The sequence below is a fragment of the Oryctolagus cuniculus genome, chromosome 2 (genome assembly GCF_051225735.1).
Source record: "Oryctolagus cuniculus isolate XC-2025 breed Fujian yellow rabbit chromosome 2, ASM5122573v1, whole genome shotgun sequence".
NCBI classification, from domain to species: Eukaryota; Metazoa; Chordata; class Mammalia; order Lagomorpha; family Leporidae; genus Oryctolagus; species Oryctolagus cuniculus.
Genome location: NC_142868.1, coordinates 145,362,760 through 145,388,210, shown reverse-complemented (window position 1 = coordinate 145,388,210; position 25,451 = coordinate 145,362,760). Strand labels below are relative to the sequence as shown.

The 25,451-nt window shown below is 38.0% G+C and overlaps 1 protein-coding gene across 23 annotated transcripts in view; it reads left to right on the top strand.

The window, feature by feature from the left end:
• Window positions 1-25,451, top strand: part of EHBP1 (EH domain binding protein 1) — a 380,185-nt gene that overhangs the window by 72,605 nt on the left and 282,129 nt on the right. For all 23 annotated transcript variants that reach the window (XM_070069071.2, XM_070069064.2, XM_070069059.2 and 20 more), the window contains exon 5: window positions 2,900-2,953. In XM_070069071.2, coding sequence (XP_069925172.2) covers window positions 2,900-2,953 — 54 coding nt within the window. The remainder of the gene's footprint in view (window positions 1-2,899; window positions 2,954-25,451) is intronic.

The window sequence follows — 25,451 nt, the reverse complement described above, 5'->3', positions numbered from 1 at the left end:
CTGCAGGCCCCTGAAGAAATGGCTTTGGCAGGTATTTATTCCACCTATGTGAATTTACTAACAAAAAAAGTTGCCATGAGCTGGGTGTTTGGCCTAGTAGTTAGGCTTCTGGTTAGAATGCCTGCATCCCACATTTGAGTGCCTAGGTTTGATTCCTGGCTCTGGCTTCTGACTTGAGCTTTCTGCTAATGTGGCCCTGAGAGTTCCTGGCTCTTCATGTTCAAGCCATTTTGCACTTTTTTTTTTTTTTTTTTGACAGGCAGAGTGGACAGTGAGAGAGACAGAGAGAAAGGTCTTCCTTTTGCCATTGGTTCACCCTCCAATGGCCGCTGCGGCTGGCGCGCGTGCAGGGTCCAAGGACTTGGGCCATCCTCCACTGCACTCCCTGGCCACAGCAGAGAGCTGGCCTGGAAGAGGGGCAACCGGGACAGAATCCGGTGCCCTGACCAGGACTAGAACCCGGTGTGCCGGCACCGCAAGGTGGAGGATTAGCCTACTGAGCCGTGGCACCGGCCGCCATTTTGCACTTTTAAGAAGTGAACCAGTGAATGGGAGTGCTCGCTATCCCTATTGGTCTTACTCTTTATGTCTCCCAAATAAATATATAAAAACAGTAGTCTTGTTACAACTTAACTCAGGTAGCCACCATGGTGTTATAATGAAAAATAAGTAAATAGAAGTAATGAAGTAACTAAGGAGTTTAAAATTTATCCTCATAAATTGTAGGAGTCATTGAATCAGAGTTGGTACTAACATCAGAATTCTGATTTTGGAAAATTAATCAGTACACAAGATTGATGGAGAGCAGAGAGACAAAGAGAATGGTACAATCACTTCTATCTTGAAAGACACAAACCCAGCTGAGGCAACAGAAACAGAGGATTAATGGTAGACTAAAGTGGAATCAATCATAAATAGGTTGGGGAATATCAGAGCCAATCTTTAAATGCTCAATCTTAGAGTGAAATGTTGAGACAAGCCTGCTTTATCGGAATGCTGTGTCACTTGTCCATACCTATCTGCTACACATAGGGTGTTTGAGTAAGGTAAATACACATATAATATGACCTCATTACTTACCTTTCTGTGTCTTATACTTTGTTGCCTTTTCCTTTACTTATTTTAATATCTAGGGAAGTCCTGCACAGTCCCATCTAGCCCAGATGTTTTCTCTGTCATGATTTTTCCAATCATTCTTGTAAGAAATAATGTATTATTTTCTAGTTTCTGGTAAAACTGTTTATTTTATTTGTCATATATTTATTTAGGTTAGAGTTACTGTGTCTTCTAGGTAAGGACTACTATTTTTTTTTTTAAAGATTTATTTATTTATTTGAAAGGCAGAGTTAAGGGGCGGGGAGCACAGAGGACAGAGAGAGAAATCTTCCATCCTCTGGTTCACTCCCCAGATGGCTGCAACAGTTAGGTCTGGGTCAGACTGAAGCTAAGTACCAGGAGCTTCTTACAAGTCTCCCATGTGGGTGCAGGGTCCCAAGCACTTGGACCATCTACTCCTTTCCCAGGTACATTAGCAGAGAGCTGGATCAGAAGTGGAACATCCGGGTCTTGAACCTACGTCCATATGGGATGCCAGCATCACAGGTGGTATCTTCAACCTCTGTGTCACATGGAAGTCCCGACTATGTTTAAATTCATGTAATACTTCTACATCCCTTATATAACAAGCACCTAAGAAATATTTGTCAGAAAATGCTTGCAAAAGTGTACCTCGTTTCAAATAAACAAAACAAAAAAGTTGCTCTGCCCTATGTCAGGTTTCTGGGGGGCATTTCTGTGAGGAGGGAGGAGGCATCAAAAACCCATGCTAATTTTCATTATCTAGATTATGAAATCCCTTGCAGTGTTTTGAAATTCCAGATGTTTACATAACCATGACATCAAAGAAAGCTTGCCTCAAATGACAATTTCAGTTTTAAAATGCAGGTGTAAAAACAGACAGGATTTTGTATGAATATTTTCTATCTTAATTGTTCATTCCCTAGGTAATCTGTGTCTGATCACATTTCTTTTTGTCTTGTTATAGATGCAGTGATGTAAGATAGTGATATGTGTCGATAAACATATCATAGAAATTTCTTAAACTAATGATTTAAACTTTAGACAAATTATGGGAATATCCTAAGAGTGAGCTCCATCTTCCTTTTTAAAAGCAGTTGGTGGGGCCAGCACTGTGGCTTAGCGGGTAAAACTGCTGCCTGCAGTGCCAGCATCCCATATGGGTGCCAATTCTAGCCCTGGCTGCTCCACTTCTGATCCAGCTCTCTGCTGTGGCTAGGAAAGCAGTGGAAGATGGCTCAAGTCCTTAGGCCCTTGCACCTGTGTGGAAGACCTGGAAGAGGCACAGCTCCAGCCTTTGCGGCCAATTGGGGAATGAGCCAATGGATGGAAGGCCTCTCTCTCTCTTTGCCTCTCCTTCTCTCTCTGTGTAACTCTGACTTTCAAATAAATAAATAAATTAAAAAAAAAAAAAGATAAAAGCAGTCGGTGGAGCCAGTGTTGTGGTGTAGCGGGTTAAGCTGCCACCTGTGACCGCGCATCCCTTATGGACTGCTCCACTTTCAATCCAGCTCCCTGTTAATGCACTTGCAGAACATGACTCAAGTGCCTGGGCCCCTGCACTGAGATGGGAGACCCTGAGGAAGCTCCTGACTCCTTGCTTCAGCCTGGCCCAGTCCAGGCTGTTGCAGTCATTTGGGGATTGAACCAGCAAATGCAAGACTCTGTTTCTCTCTCCTCCTTTGTGACTTTCAAATAAAATAAATATTTAAAAAAGAAAAAGCAGTTGGTAAAAGCTAAAAACAAAGCTGTTTGTTTTTCTTAATTGGATTGATAGGACTAAAGGCATGTATTTCAGTTGCAAATTTTGTTTTTGTTACAGGATCCTCATGCAGAAGAATTTGAAGACAAAGAGTGGACATTTGTCATAGAAAATGTAAGCTAATGGCAAATTCCTTCACCTTTGACATTTTTAACTTTATGTATGTATTTTTTAACATTTAATAGCAGTTTGACAAAAGTGTTTCCTTTGGAATTTAGTGATTTACAGCTTATAAAATTTTAAGGAATGAAGTGATAGACAGTACAACGGAAGTATTTGTGAGAAATATGATTTAATTTTTTAAATCTGTTCGACATCTAATAGTGTTTTATATATAGCAGATTCTCATTTAAACATTTGTTAAATGAAACCATGAGGCTAGTGCCGTAGCTCACTTGGCTAATCCTCCGCCTGCGGTGCCGGCACACCGGGTTGGGGTTCTGGTTGGAGTTCCGGATTCTGTCCTGGATGCTCCCCTTCCAGTCCAGCTCTCTGCTGTGTCCCGAGAAGGCAGTGGAGGATGGCCCAAGTGCTTGGGCCCTGCGCCGGGATGGGAGACCAGGAGGAAACACCTGGCTCCTGGCTTTGGATTGGCACAGCATGCCGCCGTAGTGGCCATTTCGGGGGTGAACCAATGGCAAAAGGAAGACCTTTCTCTCTCTCTCTCCCTCACTGTCTAACTCTGCCTGTCAAAAAAAAAAAAAAAGAAACCATGAATGTTCTTTGAAATTTGTTGAAAAATGCTCTATTCAGGTTGAGAGATTCTAGATCATCTTAATATCACCTGAAATTAATAAAAAGTATCTTAATTTACGACAATAAGGCAAAAATCATAATTTAATAATCACAAATTATTAATCTTAAATTATACATTGTGGAATTCCAAGTGACTAACAGATATTTTGGTAGGTGTTAAAACATGTTTATTGATTGGCAATTAGAGAAGATAGGCAATGAAAATACAGTGATTATAAGTATGGGCTTTGGAATCAGACTTGATTTCATGTCCTTGGTCTTCCAGTTACAAGCTCTGATCATTGGCAAATTTCCTAAGTTTTCAGCCATAAAATGACAAGATTGCTCTGAGGATTAAAAGCTCAATGAATAGTTTTCACTGTTGTCAGCATTACATTACCATGATTGTTCATCATCATAAGAACCAATAAAACTGTGTACCCTATTTATGATAGGCATATAACATTATTTGCACTATATTCTTCCTTTCTATGTGTGACTTAATTGTCTGTATCAGTGAAAAAAGGGCTCTAACATTTTTTTCCAGCAGGAGGTGTACTATTTTTAGTTCTAAGGAACTAGAAAGTTGAAAGCAAGGTCAGGTCCTCAAACACAGGGTATGAATATCAAGACACTTTTATTATGTAAAAGGTTTGTGTGTAATAACAACGATTTTGGCTTTGTCATAGTGATAGGTTTGTTAGAAAACCAAACCAAACTCCACAAAACCCCAAAAGACTTATTGAAATTGTTCAGAGACCCCAAAGCTAGCTTTGAGTCTCATACTAAGAACTGATGGCCTTTCAGTTTTCATTACTTGCAGCTTTATTATGTTCCCTTTGTTAATTTGATGTACTGAATAATTAGCTAGTTAAATTTAAGTTGTGATTAATGACAAAAGCATAAGGGGAACTTCAAAAAGTTCATGTAAAAATAGAATTAAAGGTAAGTGTATGTGATGTAAACTTTTTGAAATCTTTTATAGTTTTTCATTAATCTGCATTTTCCTTGAGCTTTTTTCTAAAGACATTCAGATCTATGGGATTTGAAAATTATTTTCTTCAATTTTATGTTACATGTTTTACTTTTTAAAATTTTTATTATTTGAAGGGCAGATACACACATACACATACTCCATCTACTGATTCACTGCCAAAATCAGCAACCAAAGAGGCCTGGCCAGTCTGAGGCCAGGAGCTGGGCACTCAATTCAGGTCTCCCCTGTGGGTGGCAGGAACCAGACTACTTGAGTCATCACTACCTTTCTCCCAAGGTGTGCATTAGAAGAAAATTGGAATTGGGAGTGGAGTTGAGACTCAAACCCAGGCATTCTGATATGGAATGTGGGAGTCTTAACTAGTGTTTTAAATATTTTCTTTTTAAAAAGGTGATTATATTAATAGATCCATCAACTATATATTGAAAATTCAAAGAGTATATCCTGGTGGCAGTGAAGTAGTACGTAATGGATACATATGCTGTTACAGTAATGGTCATCTGATCAACTACTTCTTAACTTGCATGGATTATCTCACATTCTATTCTATCTGTAAAACATCTTGTTTTTAAGCATACATGTATCAGACATGGTTAGTTTTCTACTCTCTCACATGTTCTTATACATCTGCTTTCATAAGTGTGTTGTAAGTTGGGTTTGACCCCTTATAAGATCTTTTAATGTTGTTACCTGTTATTGTTATTATGTAATTCAGTTAGAGAAATTTCATAGATCAATGAAATAATCAGTTTGAAGGATTATTTCATGAATTGTTAAGTGCTTTACAAAGAATTGATAAGGGGCCGGCGCTGTGGTGTAGGGTAAAGCCGCCGCTTGCCGTGCCAGCATCCCATATGCACACTGGTTCTATTCCCGGCTGCTCCTCTTCTGATCCAGCTCTCTGCTATGGCCTGGGAAAGCGGCAGAAGATGGCCCGTCCTTGGGCCCCTGTACCCATGTGAGAGACCCGGAAGAAGCTCCTGGCTCCTGGCTTCAGATAGGCGCAGCTCCAATCAGCTCCAGCCGATGCAGCCATCTGGGGAGTGAACCAGCAGATGGAAGACCTCTCTGTCTCTACCTCTCTCTGTAACTCTTTCAAATGAATAAAATAAATCTTTAGAAAAAAAAAAAACAGCTATACTTGAAGGAGAGGCAATAAAATTTCTGAATGAAGTATGTTAATAAATATGGAACAAAATTAAAATTTGTGGGTATCAGTATTCAAAACTCTTCCCTTCAGTTGTCCAACTCTCTATACCAATTAGATCACTTTAAGAGGGATTCTACTATAAATGTATGTTAAACAACTCAGTCTCACAAGATCTGTCTAGAATTAAAGAACTATTCTTAGACTTTCTTTTTAACCAAAATTCAGTGTAAGTAGATATTGCATTTTCCATGTGGTAGTTTTCTTTATTTGACCTTGTCTAATAAATGAGGTATTTTTAACTTTTCAACTAAATGAGCGTGCATTCATTCATGCATTAATTCACTGAGCTTGTCTTATGCTAGGCACTATTCTAGGTACTGAAAATAAAATGATATAACAGATAACAAATCTCATGGAGTTTACAGTCCTGTGTGTGTGTGTGTGTGTGTGTGAGAGAGAGAGAGAGAGAGAGAGAGAATAAATATAAAAATTAATGTATGTAAGGTATTTGGCCTAGAGGCATCTAATGCTGATTAGGGTGTCTGTCCTGCCTGGGTTTGATTCCTAGCTCCCCTCCAATGCAGACTTTGAGAGGCTCCTGTCTCCCATATGGGAGGCCTGGATTGAGTTCCTAGCTTGAGGGGATCCCCCCACCCACCCAAGCATTTCAGACATTTGGGGAATAAGCCAGCAAATAGGAGGTTTTTCTGTTTCTCTGTGCTTCTCGAATAAATAAGACTTTAAAAAAAAATGCGTGAATTGTGGAAAAGAAAATACATTATATAAAAAATGTTGAATATATGATAATCATGTTGTATGTTATATAAGTATAATATATAAAATATATAGTAAATATACATAACTGCTTTGGAGAAAAATAGAGAAGGGGCAACAAGGCTTCACATATCTTTATGATTATATGGACATAATATACCTTCTTATTTATTATGACTCTAATTGAGATGCTTGTCAAATTAATTTAAAATATTTTTAATAGGTTTGATAAAATGAATATTGTAAGATGTGGAAACTTAAAAATAACCTCATAGTGCTGTAGAAACCTTTTCCTAGGTTATAGCTCCCCTCAGTGGTAAATGATGAAATTGACTCTTGTGTAGAGAAAGATCTGTCCCTACAGATGATCTTTTAGCAGTCACATGTTACAAATGTTGTACACCACCTTACATTTTAAATGTTCTTGCACCTTTCATACAGAAGGAATAATGAATTCCAAAGGGTGGAAGTTGGCCTCTTTTATTGTAAAATATGGGGTTTGTTTGAAAATCTGCTGATGTGTTGTTCTGACACTGAAAAGGCATGCTGTTTAAATAGAATTTTAATATTCCTTTTTTGTGTGTGTTTTAATATCATTTTTTTTTGCACTGTGACCTTGGTAAAGGTTTTGAATCTTTCTCCATAATGTCCAATAGTAGTATTAGTAACAAAGAGTGAAGTTTTGTTTACTATTAAATATCCCAACAAAACAGAGAAGTCTCTAAAATATAGCACCCTAACAAATTTATTGGCCATTTACTAAGTAGCAAAAGTCATATGGAATGTTTTATACACGTTATTATTAGAAAAACTCTGTATTTCAGATACATAACCCTATTTTACAGGTAAACCGGGACTTAGAGAGATGAAATCACCTGCTAAAGGTTGTACAGCTAACGTGTCAGTATTTTTTTCCAGTCTTGTCTTTCTCTAGGGCTTTTGCTTTTAACTCCAAATGCAATAGCCACTCCCTTAATGGCAATGATGAAAAGAAATAATTTGAAATTATAGAACCATACATTTTAAAATCAGCCCTCTTTAGTTGTAAACTTGTGAAGAATGTATGTGCTAGGTTATTAAAGGTCATCTTTAATTATTGTTTATGTTCAGTCCAAAAGTTATTTGGGTTAAATATTTGATGGCTGCTAGATGTTATAAAGAAAAATAAATACTTAGTTTTTTCTATATCTTCAGTAGGTTATTGAAGATAAAAAAATTATGTATATAAACCATCTAGCTTGGTAAAGCGTATTTTTTATAATGTTCCTTTCTAGAGGATATAGAATAATATAAAGGAAAGGAAATTCCACATGTATTATTGTAGAATTTTAGTTTTTCTATTTTTATGCCACTTGTGTCTCTCAATAATTTCCAGACTGCAGCACTGTTTCAAAGGAATGACAAGGCAACTTGTTTACCTCACTAAGATTAAACTTAAAATGTGTTTATCTTTTTAAAGGTGTTTTTAGGGCATCTTCCCCTTAAAATCTAATCCAAAATTAAGAACCAGTATTTTTTCTTAAAGTAAACAAATGCTGATGATCTACTAATATCACCTCTGGGCTCGTTTTTGTTTATTCACAATATTATATGTAAGTATAATTCAGAAATATAAATGAGTCTTACATTATCCTTTATTTTGCATTATTTACAATCCATTTACATTCTAATGCATATAATCAGCATGGATACTTCAAAATAATGTTTCTTTTAAAAATATACCATAATATAAACATGTATTTATCCAGGCAGTTGACATTGTGGTGGTATGTTTTTCCCTTTAATGTGAAGTCATAGCAATTATATTTAGAAAGTAAAACTTTATTTCTTCCTTGATATTTTGCATTACCCAACTAAATCTAGGATCATTACATTTATAAATTTATAGGTTTTAGTTTTAAAAAGAACCTAGAAAGTTTTATTCTTTTGATTCCATTGTTTTCTTAATGAACCAAAAGGTGAATATTCATGAAATGTACCAATCTAGGTTGAATTGATTTATTCGGTATTCTACAAACACTTCCTGTGCATTTTCTGCATGCCCATTTTGTGAAAATTGAAGATATAAAGTCAAATTAGAATTTCTGTGATTCTTGGTTGCATGGTTTGTGCCCTCCCACATTTTTTCTTTGATACTGGATCATTATATGTCTACAGCATCCCACTGTTAATTGGTAGTGCTGTTTTCTTTCTTAGTACTATTGGTAGTGCTATTTTCTTTCTTAGTGCTATATAACACAATGTTGTATCATTTTTAAACCAAAGGAGACTCATATTTGGTGGTATAAGATAGTCTGCCTTTGGAGTCAGTGTTGTGGTACAGAGGGTTAAGCTGCTGCCTGCCACACTAACATCCCATATGAGTGCCAGTTCGAGGCCCAGTTGCTCTGCTTTCCATCCAGTTCCCTGCAGATGTGCCTGGGAAGACAGCAGAAAGTGGCCCAAAGTACTTGGGTTCTTGTCATCCATGTGGGGACTTGGATGAACTTCCAGGCTTCTGGATTCAGTCTGGCTCAGCCCCAGCCATTGTGGCTATTTCGAGAGTGAACCAGCATATGGAAGATCTTGCTGTCTCTTTAACTCTGCATTTCAAATAAAGTACAGAAGTATAGAATGGGAAAGATTGATTTAAAAAAAAAAAAGGAGTATCTGTCCTCAAGAAGCTTATGAACCAGCGAGATGTCAAAGAAAGAAAGAACTGAAAGGAAAAATTACACCCAAAGTATGCCAAAGAACAGTGAAAGGGCAGAGTCAGGGTAGATTTCTAGGAGAGAGTGGCTACAAAGTTGACTTTTTAAGAAAATATGAAGTTAGGTAAAAAAGGCATTCCAAGCAAAAGAAAGAAACATCAGGAAAGATTAGGGCAAGAGAAAAAAATTATGAGTTTAAAGAAAAAATTAATTATGAGGAAAAGTAAACCAATCAAAAGGAAACATAAGGTATCATATTAATGCTCAACAGACATCTGCCTAAAAAAAGCAAAACAAAACTTTTAAGCCAATGAATTTAGTAAAGGTATGTGATAGCATGAGTTTCTGTGTCTTCCTTGGAAGAGCTCTGTGGGGTATCACAATGTCCAGTCTTTCCCATTATTTCCAATTGTGAGACTGGCATTTTTGCTCCTTGGTGATTTTTAATTGCTGTTTATTTGGTGTTACTTCCAGAAGCCTTTTAAATAAATGGGATAGGATAAGAATTATATTTGTTCCAAGGCAGTACTGTAATGTTTTGTTTGTTTCTTTGGTTTGCTTGTCCAATCAAACACTACTGACAAGATGATACCCAGAATAGAGATTATATCATAGCTCAAATGGTACACATGGCTCAAATAGTAAACAATATAAAATCATAGAAGTTTATTTTTATTTATTTTTTATAAGGCTGAGTGTGAGAGTGATGGAGAGACAGAGAGAAAGAGATCTTCTATCTGTTGGTTCACTCTCCAAATGTCCACAAAAGCCAGAACTGAGTCAGGCCAAACCTGGAGCCCAGCACTCAGTCTGGGCTTCCCACATGGGTGACAGGGTCCAAAAAACTTAGACCCTTTTCGATTGCTTTCCCAGGCACATTAGCAGGGAGATAGATAGGAAGTGGAGTAGCTGGGATATGAACCACCACTCATGGGATGCCAATGTCACAAGCTGCGGCTTAATCCACTGTACCACAAAGCTGACCCCAAGTTTTTGATATTTTTAATGTTTGAATCTTCCTGCAGAATCAAGTCAGTGTCTTGATCTAACAATTGTGCTCTGATAAATTACCTCTGCTTTTTTCACTCAGAGAATGCTTTTGTCGCCTGTAGTTATTTTCTTTGTGTATTATCTCAGCGAAGAGAGCTCATTCTAATGCCTGGGTAAAGACTGGATACCTTCTTCAATAGCTGTAGCTTATGCTTTCTTCCATTTAAGTTGATGTAACTTCTTTTATAGCTCCAAACTGGGGTTATCTTTATTTTTATGAATACCACTTTTCCAAAGGCCCAAAAGGTACTTAGTACATAGAAGAATACTGCAAGCCACATCATAGAAATTAAAAGCCCCTGCCAACGCACATCCTATTTATAGCCTCCCTACTAATGCTTCTCTCCCTATGGAAATATGACTCAGTTAATTTTCTTGAATCTGTTCAACAAGCTTTTACTAGACAGCATGCTTCATTTTTTGTTCTTTTATTAATCCAGTAACTAAAGAGTGATTCAATTAGTAATGCCCATCTATCTGTATTTGTTAATATCATATTCTATATATGTTCGTTTCTCCTCTGCAGTTCTTTCAACTTTGTTTATAGGAAACTAGTCCTTTTCCTACCCTGTTCATTGCAGTTGGTCAAGAAAAGAAGTGAACTCTCCTGCTTTTGCTGAATGAAAAGAAAATTCATGTGCTTAGCCATAGTGGCTACTTGATGAGAGAGTGGCGTCTTGCTGTACACAGCACTGACCAGAATACATATGAAGAATGATAAATTGAAGATCCCTGTATTGTTAGTTTCTTTTAAGCCATTCTTTTGGTGTAAATCCTCAACCATGTTATTTTCTTATAGTGCCAGAGTCTTAGACCTTTCAGTATTTCTAAATATTTCAAAAATTTTAAAACAATAAATAAAGTACCTCTGTTGAGTGTTTCCTTCATACAAATTTGTCGATTTGGATAAATCTAATCAATTCCCAGTTTTTACTTTTTTTAACTTTAATTTTTTCGTTATTTTTAAAATACATAAAAAAGTGAATGAATTAATATACTAAACCTCTATACTCATCTCCCAGCTCAACAGTTTTCAATATTTCATCAATCCTCTCACCTTGCTTTTGTTTGCTTTACCAAAGTCTTTAAAGTAAATCTCAGATATTGTCTCATTTCTTCTGTAAATAATGAAGGCCATCAGCTTAAGAACTTGCTGAATGAAAGACACTGGTGGCTCAGAAAAGGTGATCCACCTACATTTTTTTTTGTAAGTTTCCTTTTAGATGATCTCTCTCAGTATTAGATATTTTGTTCTTATTTCTACATTGAAAAACACATTGTATTAGAAGCCACAAAGCTTTCCTTGTAAGCACTCTCAGAATTAAACTTCTGTATTTAGAATAGGAAGGTCATAGTTCAGACAGTCTTTCTTGGTCTTTTAATTATCCTGTCAACTTTTTCTTGTATATGACTACGTGAACTGTGATTAACTGTTGATGTAAATTAGGCAAAATATTCTAGATATGACTGGGAAGGAGTTGAATGAAGCTTTGCAAGCCAAATCTCATTTTGGTTAAATCCCAGGGAAAGTACATTTATATATATATATTCTTCCTTATTTTTCTTTATGTTAAATATTTAGTATGCTGGTTTTTCAGATTGTATTTCTGGAGGGAAATTCCATCTCCTTTATTCTCAGATAACCAAACCTTTTTTTAAAAAAAGATTTATTTATTTATTTGAAAGAGTTATAGAGAGGCAGAGACAGAGAGAGAAAGGTCTCCCATCCACTAGCTCACTCCCCAAATGGTCACAACAGCCAGGCTGAAACCAGGAGCCAGGGGCTTCATCCAGGTTTCCCACATGGGTGTTGGGACACAAGCACGTGGGCCATCCTCCACTGCTTTCCCAGGTGCATCAGCAGGGAGCTGGATTGGAAGTGGAGCAACTGGGACTCGAACCTGTGCCCATATGGGATGCTGGTGCTGCAAGTCGTGGCTTTACCTGCTATGTTACAGACTGCCAGCCCCAATAAGAAACTTTTGTTACACCTTTAGAAAAATGCTCAATGATCATACATGCTTTGAATCTTTGAATCAGTAGAATCTTAAGATTCTCATGTAGCTTTCCCTATCTATTTAGATATTTTCTTAATTTTCCATTTTCATCTTGCCTACTGTGTGTGATACTTTTGTTAATTATTTGTTAGTTTTATTAGACTGTATTAATTAGGAAAACAAGTTTCTATCTTTAGATACTACATTCTAAAAATACACAAAAATGAACTCACATGGATTAACATTGAAAATTAGGTGTGCTATATTTATCCATGTTTAGGACAAGAAACCTAGTGTTAAAATCATAAATAAAAACTGCATACCAGATAATTTTATTTCTTGAAGTATTTTAATTTGTAAAATGTCCTAGCTAACAAATTTAAGGAAAAAATTTATTTTGTAACAGTGGATTACTATTTTCAACCTGTTAGAATGTACACACTTTTTGGTTTGAGTCTCTCTTTTTTTTTTCCCAGCTCAGTATATGGAGATTCATCTTTATTAATGTTAATTATACCTTACAGATCAATTATGTAGAGTGATAAGGTAGTTTAGTTTACTGGATTATAATCATATTACTGGAGTGGGTATTTGGTACAGTGGTTAAGATACTGCTTGGGATGTCTGTATCCCACACTTGAGGGCCTGAATTCAGATCCTGACTCTGCTTCTGTTTTGAACTTCCTGCTAAAGCAGACTCTGGGAGACAGCAGTGAGATCAGGTGGTTGGGTTCCTGCCAACCACATGGGAGACCCAGATTGATTTCCTGGCTCCTGGCTTTAGCTTGGCTCAGTCCTGGCTATTGCAGACATTGTGCGATGAATCAGCAGATGGGGTATCTCTGTCTTTCTCCTTCTCCCTCTCCTTCTGTCTCTCTGTCTTTCAAATAAAATTTTAAAAAATAAAGCATCATTCATTATTGTGCACTTACATGGAAGACATTTGCTACTTACTGAGAATATAATAGTGGAAAAAAAAAATGTAGTCCCTGATTGCAGATTTCCTACAGTCTGGTAGGAGATGAACAGGCAACCACTAAGATTAAGCTTAGGTTGCTATATGTTCCCTTAATAAAGAATAAAGTCCAAGTTAGGAGATTTCAGAGTAGAGATTAAGTACTCTTGATAGCTGCAGGGTATTTAGAGAGTGTCTGGGGTGGCTGGAATAGCTTGAACAGAAGTCTGGAAGTAAGAGAGGCTGTGACTCCTTTGTAGAACAGCGTACTTTCTTGAATATTTCTCCATTAAAAGACTAGTTGATTGTTCTAGGGTTGTAGTAACTTACAACTATATAGTTGAGTTGTTTGATTATTAAGAAATTAAATATTCACTTTATATAGTTGCTGCAAATCTATAGTTTTTTTTCCCTTCATTTTGTGACTACAAATTTATGTGGCATGCATGGGGTAAGTAATAGTGTTAAAGGAAAAGAATTATTGATGTTATTTTTTCATTAGTACTTGCTGCCCCAAAATCATCTGTATTGCTTTTTAGCTGTGCAAATACCTGGGCCCCAACTTGGATCTACTGAATCAGAATTCTGCAGAAGGGAAATGTTTTTGAGATCATTGGAGCCATCTTTTGTAATTTTTAGCAAATTAGAGATTTGGAAAATAGAAAGGGTAGATGCATTTATAAAGCAGTACTTTATACTCTTTGAAATGTGTTCCATTATGAAAATAATTTAATACTCATACTTAGATCAGTCAAGCAGAGGGAATCCTATGTTGGAATCTATTACTGATTACTTTTATGAAAATTACTTGACTAGTATGATCTGTTGAATTACAATCTTGTTACACTGTTCTCTTAAAATGAAATTGAACTGTATTAGCTGATCAGTGAGTAACTTAACTTCATAAGTAATATTTTGTTAAAGAATAGAAAGAATTTTCAACTAAAATATCCCCTGTAGTGTTTATGAAACCTCTCTAAAGTGGTTACAATTTTTTTGACAGGTAAAGTTAAGTGGCTAGTGTAAGAATAAACAGAAAACAGCTTAGCCTGTTCTCAAACTCATCTTCAAACTCTGAAGCCCATACTTTTTATCATTTATTTACTTATCCTACTCACTAGCTCTTATTTAATCCTCAAACATTTATTATCCTAGGCACTGGGTTTAGAGCCTGCCATTGTTTAGTACTACCATGGAGGATACAAGAGAACATCTCTACTCAGATTTTTTTTAAAAGATTTTATTTATTTATTTGAAAGTTAAGAGTTACAGACAGTGAGAAGGAGAGACAGAGAGAAAGGTCTTCCGTTTGCTGGTTCACTCCCCAAGTGGCCGCAACAGCCGGAGCTGCACCGATCTGAAGCCAGGAGCCAGGAGCTTCCTCCGGTCTCCCACATGGGTGCAGGGGCCCAAGGACCTAGACTATCTTCTACTGCTTTCTCAGGCCATAGCAGAGAGCTGGATTGGAAGAGGAGCAGCCGGGACTAGAAGCAGCGCCCATGTGGGATGCCGGCGCTTCAGGCCAGGGCTTTAATCCACTGCGCCACAGTGCCGGCCCCCCAAATGTTTTCATCAGCCCAATTCATTCTAATGCTTTGGTTGAAATAATTTTTTCAAGATTTATTTATTTGAGAGGCAGAGTTAGAGAGAGGGTGAGACAGAGAGAGAGGTCTTCCATCTGCTGGTTTACTCCCCAAATGGTGTCAATGGCCAGAGCTGGGCTGATCTGAATCCAGAAGCCTCTTCCAAGTCTCCCATGTGAGTGCAGGGACCCAGGCACTTGGGCTGCCTTCCACAGCTTTCTCAGGCCATTAGCAGGTAGCTGGATGGAAAGTGTAGCAGCTGAAACTGGAATCAGTGCCCATATGGGATGCCAGTGTGAAGGTGGTGGCTTAACCTACTATGCCGGCCCCTGGTTGAAATAATTAACAAAAGACAATCCAGATTGCCAGAATCTTAAAGGTAGATAATTCTAGTGAAAAAGTTAATCAATGAAATAACGAGACTCTACACTTCCCCTGCTAATAAGGCCAATAGTTATAAATTATGGGGGGATATACTGTTGCAAACTTTTTATTTAAAGTACGCATGAAACAACTTGGAGAGATAATAAAACACAAATGCTTTCATTATTGTCTTCGGTCCTAATAGTAACAATAACATGGTACTATACTTAGGCTTCCTGAGATTTAGGAATCATGGACCTTCTATGCTTGGTTCTGCTACTTTTATGCAATTTAAATATCTTCTCTTTGACTTAGTTTCTGAGTAAATAAAATATCAACTACCTGTCTCTTATCCCAGAACTGTTTCCGGGAACATTGACAGATATCAGCATCAGTGGATACTCAAGTCCCTTATATAAAATGGCAGAGTATTTGCTTTTTTTTTTTTTTTTTTTTTTTTTGACAAGCAGAGTAGACAATGAGAGAGAGAGAAACAGAGAGAAAGGTCTTCTTTCCATTGGTTCATCCCCCAGATGGCCGCCATAGCCGGTGTGCTCTGCAGATCCGAAGCCAGGAGTGAGGTGCTTCCTCCCAGTCTCCCATGCAGGTGCAGGGCCGAAGCACTTGGGCCATCCTCCACTGCCTTCCCAGGCCACAGCAGAGAGCTGGATTGGAAGAGGAGCAACCGGGACAGAATCTGGCTCCCCGACCGGGACTAGAACTCGGGGTGCCAGCGCCGCAGGCGGAGGATTAGCCTAGTGAACCATGGTGCTGGCTAGAGTATTTGCATTTAACACAAGCACATCCACCTGTATACTTTAAATCTTCTCTATATTATTTATAATATCTAATACAATATAAATGGGATATGCAGAGTTATATTATTTAGAGAATAATGAAAAGGAAAAAATGTGCATAGGTCCACCACAAACACAGTTTTCTTTTTTAAAATTTTTATATATTTTATTTATTTGAGAGGTAGAGTTACAGACAGTGAGAGGGAGAGACAGAGAGAAAGGTCTTCTGTCCGCTGGCTCACTCCCCAAATGGCCGCAATGGTGAGAGCTGGACCAATCCGAAGCTAGAAGCCAGGAGCCAGAAGCTTCTTCCTGTCTCCCACATGGGTGTAGGGGCTCAAGGACTTGAGTCATCTTCTACTGCTTTCCCAGGCCATAGCAGAGAGCTGGATTGGAAAAAGAGCAGCCGGGACATGAACTGGTGCCCATATGTGGAGGATTAACCTGCGCCACGGTGCCGACCCCTTTTCTTTTTTTAAAGATTTATTTTGGAAGTCAAAGTTACAAAGAGGGGGAGCGAGAGAGAGTGTTCCATCTGATGGTTCACTCCCCAGATAGCCACAAAGGCCAGCACTGGGCCAGGCCGAAGCCAGGAGCTTTATACCTGACTCCCATGTGGGTAGCAAGGTCCCAAACACTTGGACCATCTTTTCCCAAGCCATTAGCAGGGAGCTGGATTGGAAGTGGAGCAGCCAGGACTTGAACCAGTGCCCATATGGAATTCTGGTGTTGTAGGCAGCGATTTTACCCACTATGCCACAAAACTGGCCCGAAACACAATTTTCCTTCCTGAATGTTTTCAATCTGTGGTTGGTTGAATTTGGAGGCTGCATTTGTCTGTGTATTGCTCAGAGTTCCTGCAAAACAGCTTTTGTTTAAAAACAAGTTGGTCTTAAGCCAAAGAAAAACATTCTTACACTACTAAATTATTTCAGACTAAAACACCATATTAAAATGTTTTACGTTTTACACATCATTGAGCAAAACAGATTATTATGAGACATTGCATTTTATCAATTTCTAGTTGTCATAATATTGATAAAAATGAACTTTTAAAAAATATTTATTTATTTGAGAGGCAGTGTTACAGACAGAGGGAGAGACAGAGAGATCTTCCATCTGCTAATTCACTCCCCTAATGACAGCAACTGCCAGAACTGAGCCCATCCAAAGCCAGGAGCCAAGAGCTTCTTCCGGGTCTCTCACGTGGATGCAGGGTCCAAGGGCTTGGGCCATCTTCCACTGCTTTCCCAGGCCATAAAACAGAGAGCTGGATCAAAAGAGGAGTAGCTGGGACACAAACTGGTACCCATATGGAATACTGGCACCACAGGCGGAGGCTTAACATATTACACCATAGCACCAGCCCCAAAATGAATTATTGTAATTAATTTATGTAAGACCAGAGTCATAACAAGAAAAAATGCTTCATTAAATTTATGATATAAAAGGTTAATGACAATATTAAGAAGAAAAAATGGAAGTACAAAGGAAAGTTAGAGAAATTAAGTAATAAAGTAGAGAAAAATGAAAATTCAGTGTATATAGTAGATTATTTATAGAGAATGCTATGAAAAACTGGAGGGCTTAAAAGTATTAAAGTATTAAGACAATTCTGTATCCTCAAGCTAATAACTCTCTAGAATGAATCTGAAGTACATATGTAAACTTAGTTTTCTAATTAGTTGTACATTACTTGTATTTGTCAGCAGTCCCATTTTAATAGGATACATTAATGAAAAAATTCTGTTTGCATCTCTCTCAATACAATGTTCCTATATCCTTTACATGATACAAAATTCTAGTTCTGTACAAACAAAATATTTTAGATACATTTGAAAGTTTTGTTTGTTTCTGTAATTCACTTCTAGGCTGTCTTTAAGCAGAGAATTATGTAGGAGCCTTCAGCTTATTAACCAGTCTTTCAAAGTGGCTGATACAGCAGAAAACTGGAAAACCAAATATCCATTCCATTATAAGACTAGGAAAGTTTTATTTATGTATGACTGAGCAAATAGAGAAGAGAAACAGATTAAAGTAGCAAATTGAAAAATCTTTAAACAAGTGCTTTTCTGTTAAGTTTGGCATGTCATTAGAATCCTACTGTAAAACAGTTGTCAAGTCTCTGTCCTAATGCTTTTCATCAGGGAGGAAAAAAGGCCTCATGCAGATTCATAGTATGTTATATGTGATAGTATCTTTTACTGCTGAATGTCTATGAATAAACATAGAAGAAATTCTTCAAATACACTGCTGGTTTTAAACATCTCTAATGTAGTATTAGAGATTTATTTCTATAGTTGACTGTTCTCAGCTTCCTCCCTCCAGTTGGCAAAATATAGAACTGAAAGCAACTTTGGTTGTCTTTTTCCTGTTCATCTGTATGAAAGACATTTAAAGACAGCTAGCAAGAAATAAGAAGAATAAATGGTTTTAGCAATTTAGAAGACAGACTGCACTACAGTACTATGACTCAACAATAACCAATTATAGGCCATCAAATTTGTGTCAGTATAAACATTAAAGTTTAGACTGTTATTTAGTTGATAGATACTACATTGCATAAAGCCTTGGTATTTTCCTTAGCACCCAAAAATCTCCTTTTACATTGATCTTAAAGGACGTATAATTGCTAAAGATACAGTAAGTGTTCACTAAAATACTTCTATTCTTTGGGTAGAAATGTTTATTATAGTGGAAACTATTATGCTACTGTTCTACTTGCTTTAGTTTAAAGGTCTTTTTTTTTTCTATTTTTTTTTTAATTTTATTTAATGAACATAAATTTCCAAAGTACAGCTTATGGATTACAATAGCTTCCCCCACTCCCCATAACTTCCCTCCCACCCACAACACTCCCCTCTCCCACTCCCTCTCCCCTTCCATTCACATCAAGATTAAAGTTTAAAGGTCTTTTTAATCAAAGTTATACATTAATTTAAATTTTAACACATTTAAGCTTTTTTTTTTAAATGATGCTCAATAACATTACTTGCAGATATATGCTACTGTCTTCCCTTTGTAGTCTAGGTTAGCCACATTAGAAGTAGTCTTCCTGTATAATGTCACTTGCCTACTTTTCAGGCTTCAACCATTGGGGCAGGCATTTGTCCTAGTTGTTGAGATATCTGTATCCTGTATAAGAGTACCAGGGTTCATTTCTCAGCTCTGCTAACAATTCCAGTTTCTGACCAATGCAGACCCTGGGGGATAGCAGGTGATTGCTCAAATAGTTGGATCCCTGCCACCTACATGGGAGATCTGGATTGAGTTCCTGGCTCCCATCTTCAGTTTGGTCCCATCTCAGCCATTGCTGGCATTTGGGAATGTGAACCAGCAGATGGGAACTAACTGTCTCTCCCTCTCCCTCCCTCTTAAATAAATAATAATAATAATAAAAGTAAAATTGCTTTCTTTAACATAGAGAACATTGTTGTTCTATTTAACTTGGGTTAGAGAATTAATGTTTTTTCGACTTCATTATACTGGGTACTGAGGAATTGGTTGTACATTCATTTCCTAAACATTTGGGTTATAAAAAATGTAGAATTTGAGTCCTCAAATAGTTCTCAGTCTAGTTAGGGGAGGGAGTGATGGTGCAGGTCTGCAAGTAAATGATCAGAATACATTGATAAGGCTAGAAAAAAGGCACGTGGAATGTCCACTGAGTTCAACAAGTTATGCTCACATCTATTGGAGGCATGGGGAAGATTTTAGAGAGTAGTGACACATGACCTATGACTTGAAAGACTTTAAAGTTCACCCACCAGATAGAGTTTAAGAGGAGAATGGGATCTAAGGTAAGGACAGAAGCAATAGCCTTGGTAAAGGCACAAAAATAAAATTGCTACAGCTTTATATCCACAATGGGGAGAGTAAGGAGATTGAAGTTATCAAGATGAGCAAGGACTGATTATGGATGGCCCTATATGCCATTCTCAGGTATTTGAACTTTATCCTAGAGGACCTTGACTTCAAACTTGGTTATTCATCAGAATCACCCGTGGGTATTTTAAAGCATTTGCATGGGCCCCGTGTGACTCTGATTCATGATTCCAGCAAGCTGTTGAAATAGCTATGGGATACTATGATCAGACTTGTATTTTGAAAGATCAGTTTTTACCTTTCAAACTTTTTCAACAACCGCTGTAAGTAAAATACAGGGCACGTATTTGACATAGCAGTTAAGACTCTGCTTGCCATGTTAGACTGTCCAGGTTTGAGTGTCGGCTCTGGTCCCAATTCCAATTTCTTGCTAATACACACCCTGGGAGGCAGCATTAATGGCTCAGCTTGTTGAATTCCTGGCTCCTCACTTTGGCCTTGCTGAGCCCTAGCTTTTGCAGGCATTTGAAGGGTGGACCAGTAGATGGGAGATCTCTGACTCTCCCTGTCTTCTGCTCTTTGTTTCTCTGCCTTTCAAATAAGATAAATAGTTTTTTAAAAAGTAAGAAATACATTTTACAATATTATCTAATACATACACATGTGTGTCTATATAGAACTAAAATGGGAGTTTCATGAAATATATCTTATTCTTAGTAGTACTTTTAGATCCACTCATATTTCCTGTTCTATTCCAGGATATTAGGATACTGGTGGGAAGCCACTAAATTGATATTGCTGTACAGAATGAATTGAGGAATGCAGAATGCAGGGACTGGAGCGCAGATAGGCAATTCAGTTATCCACATAATACATCATGGGAGCCAGAACTAGGACATTGTCATTAGCAGGCACAGACAGATAAGGTGAGAGAGAGAAATTCAACAGGTATTTAAAAGGTGGTGGAATCACTTTTTAGTGACTGATTAGTTTGAGAATTAAGGGAGATCAGGGAGTTTAAGATGATTCCCAGATTTCTAGTTTGAATGTTTGAATGCTTATGCTCTAAAGTAATACAGAGAACACAAATAAAAAGATGGTAAGGATGGGTTGTGGGGAAAAAAAAATGTATCCAAAAGGCAGTTTGGATATATCACTGTTTTTTTCCCCCTAAGTCACATTCCTTTAAGTAAATTTTATTTTCTTCTTTCTCTTACTAACATACGTATCTTAAGACCTCTTCTTTATTTTACCTTTCTAATACAACCTACTTTTTCTTGCTTGGTTTTTAGTTTTTTTATACAGCTTCCCCTAATATATGTGTGTATATATATGTATACATATACACACACACACACACCCTAATATGTATGTATACCCTAATATATATATACCCTAATACATATAAATATATATGTATATATTTAAGACTTTATTTATTTGAAAGGCACAGTGACAGAGAGAGAGAAGGAGAGAAAGCGATCTTCTATCCTTGGGTTCACTTCCCAAAGGTGAGGATTGGGTCAGGCTGAAGACAGGAGTCAAAAACTCCATCCAGGTCTCCCATGTGGATGGTAGAGGCCCAAGTACTTGAGCCATCATCTGCTGCTTTCTCAGGCATACCAGCACAGGGAATTGGATCAGAAGTGGGGCAGCTGGGATTGGAAGCTCTACTCCCACATGGGATGCTGGTGTTGAACCCACTGCGCAACAGTGCCAGCCCCTAGAATATTTTTAAAAAGATTATTTTAAAAATTATTTATTTTATTGGCTTGAAAGACCAAGGCAGGCAGACAGATATCTCCCTTCTGCTGGTTCATTCTCCAAATGCTTACAACAGCCAGGGCTGGGCCAGACTGAAGCTGGGAGCTAGGAATTCAATCTGGTTGTCCCACTTGGGTGGCAGAGACCCAATTACTTACATCATAACCTGTATTAGCAGGATGCTGGGATTAGAAGGTGGAGCTGTGTCTTGAACTCAGGCACTCTGATATGGGATGTGTGCATCCCAAGTGTTGTCTTTTTTTTAATATTATTTATTTATTTGAGAGGCAGAGTTACAAAGAAAGGGAGAGTCAGAGAGAGAGGTCTTCCATCCACTGCCTCACTCCCCAAATGGCTGCCAGGGTCAGAGATGGGCCAATCCAAAGCCAGGAGCCAGGAGCTTCTTTCCGGGTCTCCCACGTGGGTGCAGGAGCCCAAGCACTTGGGCCATCTTCCACTGCTTTCCTAGGCCATCAAGAACTTGATCAGAAGAGGAACAGCCAGGACATGAACTAGCACCCCTGTGGTATGCCAGTGCCACAGGTGGAGGCTTAACTATGCTACAGTGCCAGCCCCCAAAAAGTATCTTAATTAGTTAGGACAAATTTCCACCCTCTAAAATTAAAACTTTTTTCTTTCAATACAGACTATATCATCTTTTCCTCATCTGTCAGATGTGGTGATTTTTTTTTTTAACCTTCTGCTTGTTACCAATCTGACAACTTCTTGAGCATTAGTTGTATCTATTACATTCCCAAAGCCAACTTGGTATTATAAGTGATGCAACAATGCAAATTGGTATCTGCTGATCATCCTCTGGAACTTGATCATTTTTTGCCCCTTGTGATTCAGTGTAATATATTGGATTGTAGTCGTGGTACCAGTTACTCAGTTTCTTGGGTCAAGAATTCGGAAAGTTCTGACTCATCCAGTTGTTTTTCATTTCATGTGGTCTCCAGGTTTTACTGGTTGTTATTTTATCTATCTAGGTGGGTTAATTTGGGTTTCTTTCAAAGCAGTTGAGTTTCTTTCATGGTAGCTGAAGTTTCAAGAGTATTCCATCTCTTAAGTGGAAATTACATCACATTTCCTGACCTAGCTTTGCCTTATTATGTTACTTCCCCACTTTCTGTTACCTACAAGCTAATCACGAACCTGCCCAGATTTGAGGAGGAGGAGCATTAAACTCCACCTTTTGATGAGGAAGCGCGAGACTCCAGAAGAAAGTCTGGGATAAGAAATATTTTTGTTGGTGATCTGCATCAGCTGTGTAGAAAATATATGAATGTTGTCATACAGATCTTTAGTTTTGCCTGGAAGTTATTATGTTGGTACTGCTCTTTACATCTTCTAAAGATCAACATAGCTTTGTGATTTAATTTTTTACATCTTGTTTGACTTTTGAACTTGGATAAGCTTTCTCTGCAGTGATATTAAGTGTGCGAGCATAGTGTTGAAGAGGCTTTAAGCTTCTTTGTTAGATTTTCTTGTGTAGGACGGTTGCAGGCAGCAGCAGTTTAGCCACCTCTGCAGAATGGGCCATTTTGAATTGCATGTTACCTTGTTTATGTTTTCTAAGAGCCATTTTAGATTCCTGTGTTTAAAACTCTGAATGATCCTTGCAACTCATTGTTGAAAGTTTTCTAAATATCCGAAATAAATTCCCATTTTAACAGCTAGGTTCCTTGTTAGACCTTAGGCATGACTACATGAAATACATCAAATAATACTGGCTCTGTTGGCTCTATTTCATAGCTTTGCAGTTTTTCATTAGTAATTGGAAATGGATTTGTATGTACACTACTATTGCTGAGTCTCAGAATAAGCTCATGTTAATCTAGTCATGTATTTTGATTGATAAATTGGTTGGTTCCCAGACATACTGCCATGCTTGAATTGCACCTAATAAATATCATTTGACAATCTGCTGACCTAAATATTAATCCTGACTATGGCTCTAAAATCATGCTTTACAAATATATAATATTCAGAAAAGCAACCTCTGAGTGATAGAAAATAAAACGTAAAAATTAATATGGGTAATCCCTACTCCAACCCCTGATTCCCATTAATATGTTGCTTTATAGAGGAGTTGCATGGTTTGTCTATGTTGAAGAAGTCTATCTGGAGTAGTCATTTAGTGTAATGCTGTTTAGAGTGTTATAACCACTTGATGGCACCCTTTGATTTGGTACAAACCTCATTAGCCATAGCACATTGCTATGTAGTGTTTGTAATGGAATAACACATAAGAACTAAAGACTGCAAGGTATCTGGTTAATGTAGAGATGAAATGAATGCAACAGCAAGGCTAAGCTTTCCTGACCCTTCATGAGAGAATAGATGAAAAAAGGAAGAATAAGCTATTGTGCCAAAGGGAGATGATGAAATTCAAGATCCACACACAATAATCGCTGGCTCAGCCTCTGAAATGTTAATCCCTGGGTGGAATTATTTGAGCTATAGATTGCAATTTATCATCAAAACGGCACTGTGTCAAACAATACTTTTTTATATATGTGATGTTTAGAACTATCCAATTTTAATATAGAATGGTTCACAGAGCACTGAGTAATATTTAAGCAGCAACTCTTTAAAGTTGTGATTTGGAATGATGGAGTATGGTGGTTGCTTAACATCAAAATACTAATTATAGTTTAAAAGGAAGGGTTTTGGAGAATCTTTTTTGCTTCTCTTTTAGTGACAGTTCAGTTTTGGTGCCAGGATAAAGGATTTTTAAAGGATACCTCTTAAGTGATCTACAGTTGTTTTCTTTCACATGCTAAGGGTGTTTTTATAATTATAAAATTGTAGTATCCTTGTGACATTACTTAAAAATACTCTAGCTGACAAAGTATGTTGTTCTTATTTAAAATGCCCAACTTCTGTTTGTGGCATTTTATTCTTTTTAAAAAACAAATTATCCCAGTTGAAAAAGCTAAATTTTTTTAAAAGATTTATTTTATTTATTTGAATGACAGAATTACAGAGAGAGGTAGAGACAGAGAGAGAGGTCTTTCATCTGCTGGTTCATTCCCTAGATGGCCGCAACAGCCAGAGCTGCACCAATCCAAAGCCAGGAGCCAGAAGCTTCCTCCGGGTCTCCCATGTGGGTGCAGGGGCCCAAGGAGTTGGGCCATCTTTTACTGCTATCCCAGGCCATAGCAGAGAGCTGGATTGGAAGAGGAGCAGCGGAACTAGAACTAGCGCCCACATGGGATACCAGCGCTTCAGGCCAGGGCTTTAACCTGCTGCCCCACAGCACCCACAACCCCTCCCCCCCCAAAAAAAAAAAACAAATTTTATCAGTTTGTTTCATGTGGGTGGGTGCTGTGGTGCAGTAAGTTAAGCCATGGTTTTGGGATTCATGCATCCTATATCAGAGTGCTGATTCAATCAAGTCCCAGCTACTTCATATTCTTTCTTTTTCTTTCTTTTCTTTCTTTCTTTTTTCTTTTTTGTTTTTTTGTTTGTTTTTTGGACAGGCAGAGTTAGTGAGAGAGAGAGAGAGAGAGAGAAAGGTCTTCCTTCCGTTCGTTCACTCCACAAATGGCTGCTACGGCCGGCGCACTACACTGATCCGAAGCTAGGAGCCAGGTGCTTCCTCCTGGTCTCCCATGCGGGTGCAGGGCCCAAGCACTTGGGCCATCCTCCACTGCCTTCCCGGGCCACAGCAGAGAGCTGGACTGGAAGAGGAGCAACCAGGATAGAATCCGGCAACCCGACCGGGACTAGAACCTAGGGTGCTGGCGCCGCAGGTGGAGGATTAGCCTAGTGAGCCGTGGCGCTGGCCAAGCTACTTCATTTTTTTTTTTTTGACAGGCAGAGTGGACAGTGAGAGAGAGAGAGACAGAGAGAAAGGTCTTCCTTTGCCGTTGGTTCACCCTCCAATGGCCGCCGCGGCCGGCGCACCGCGCTGATCCGATGGCAGG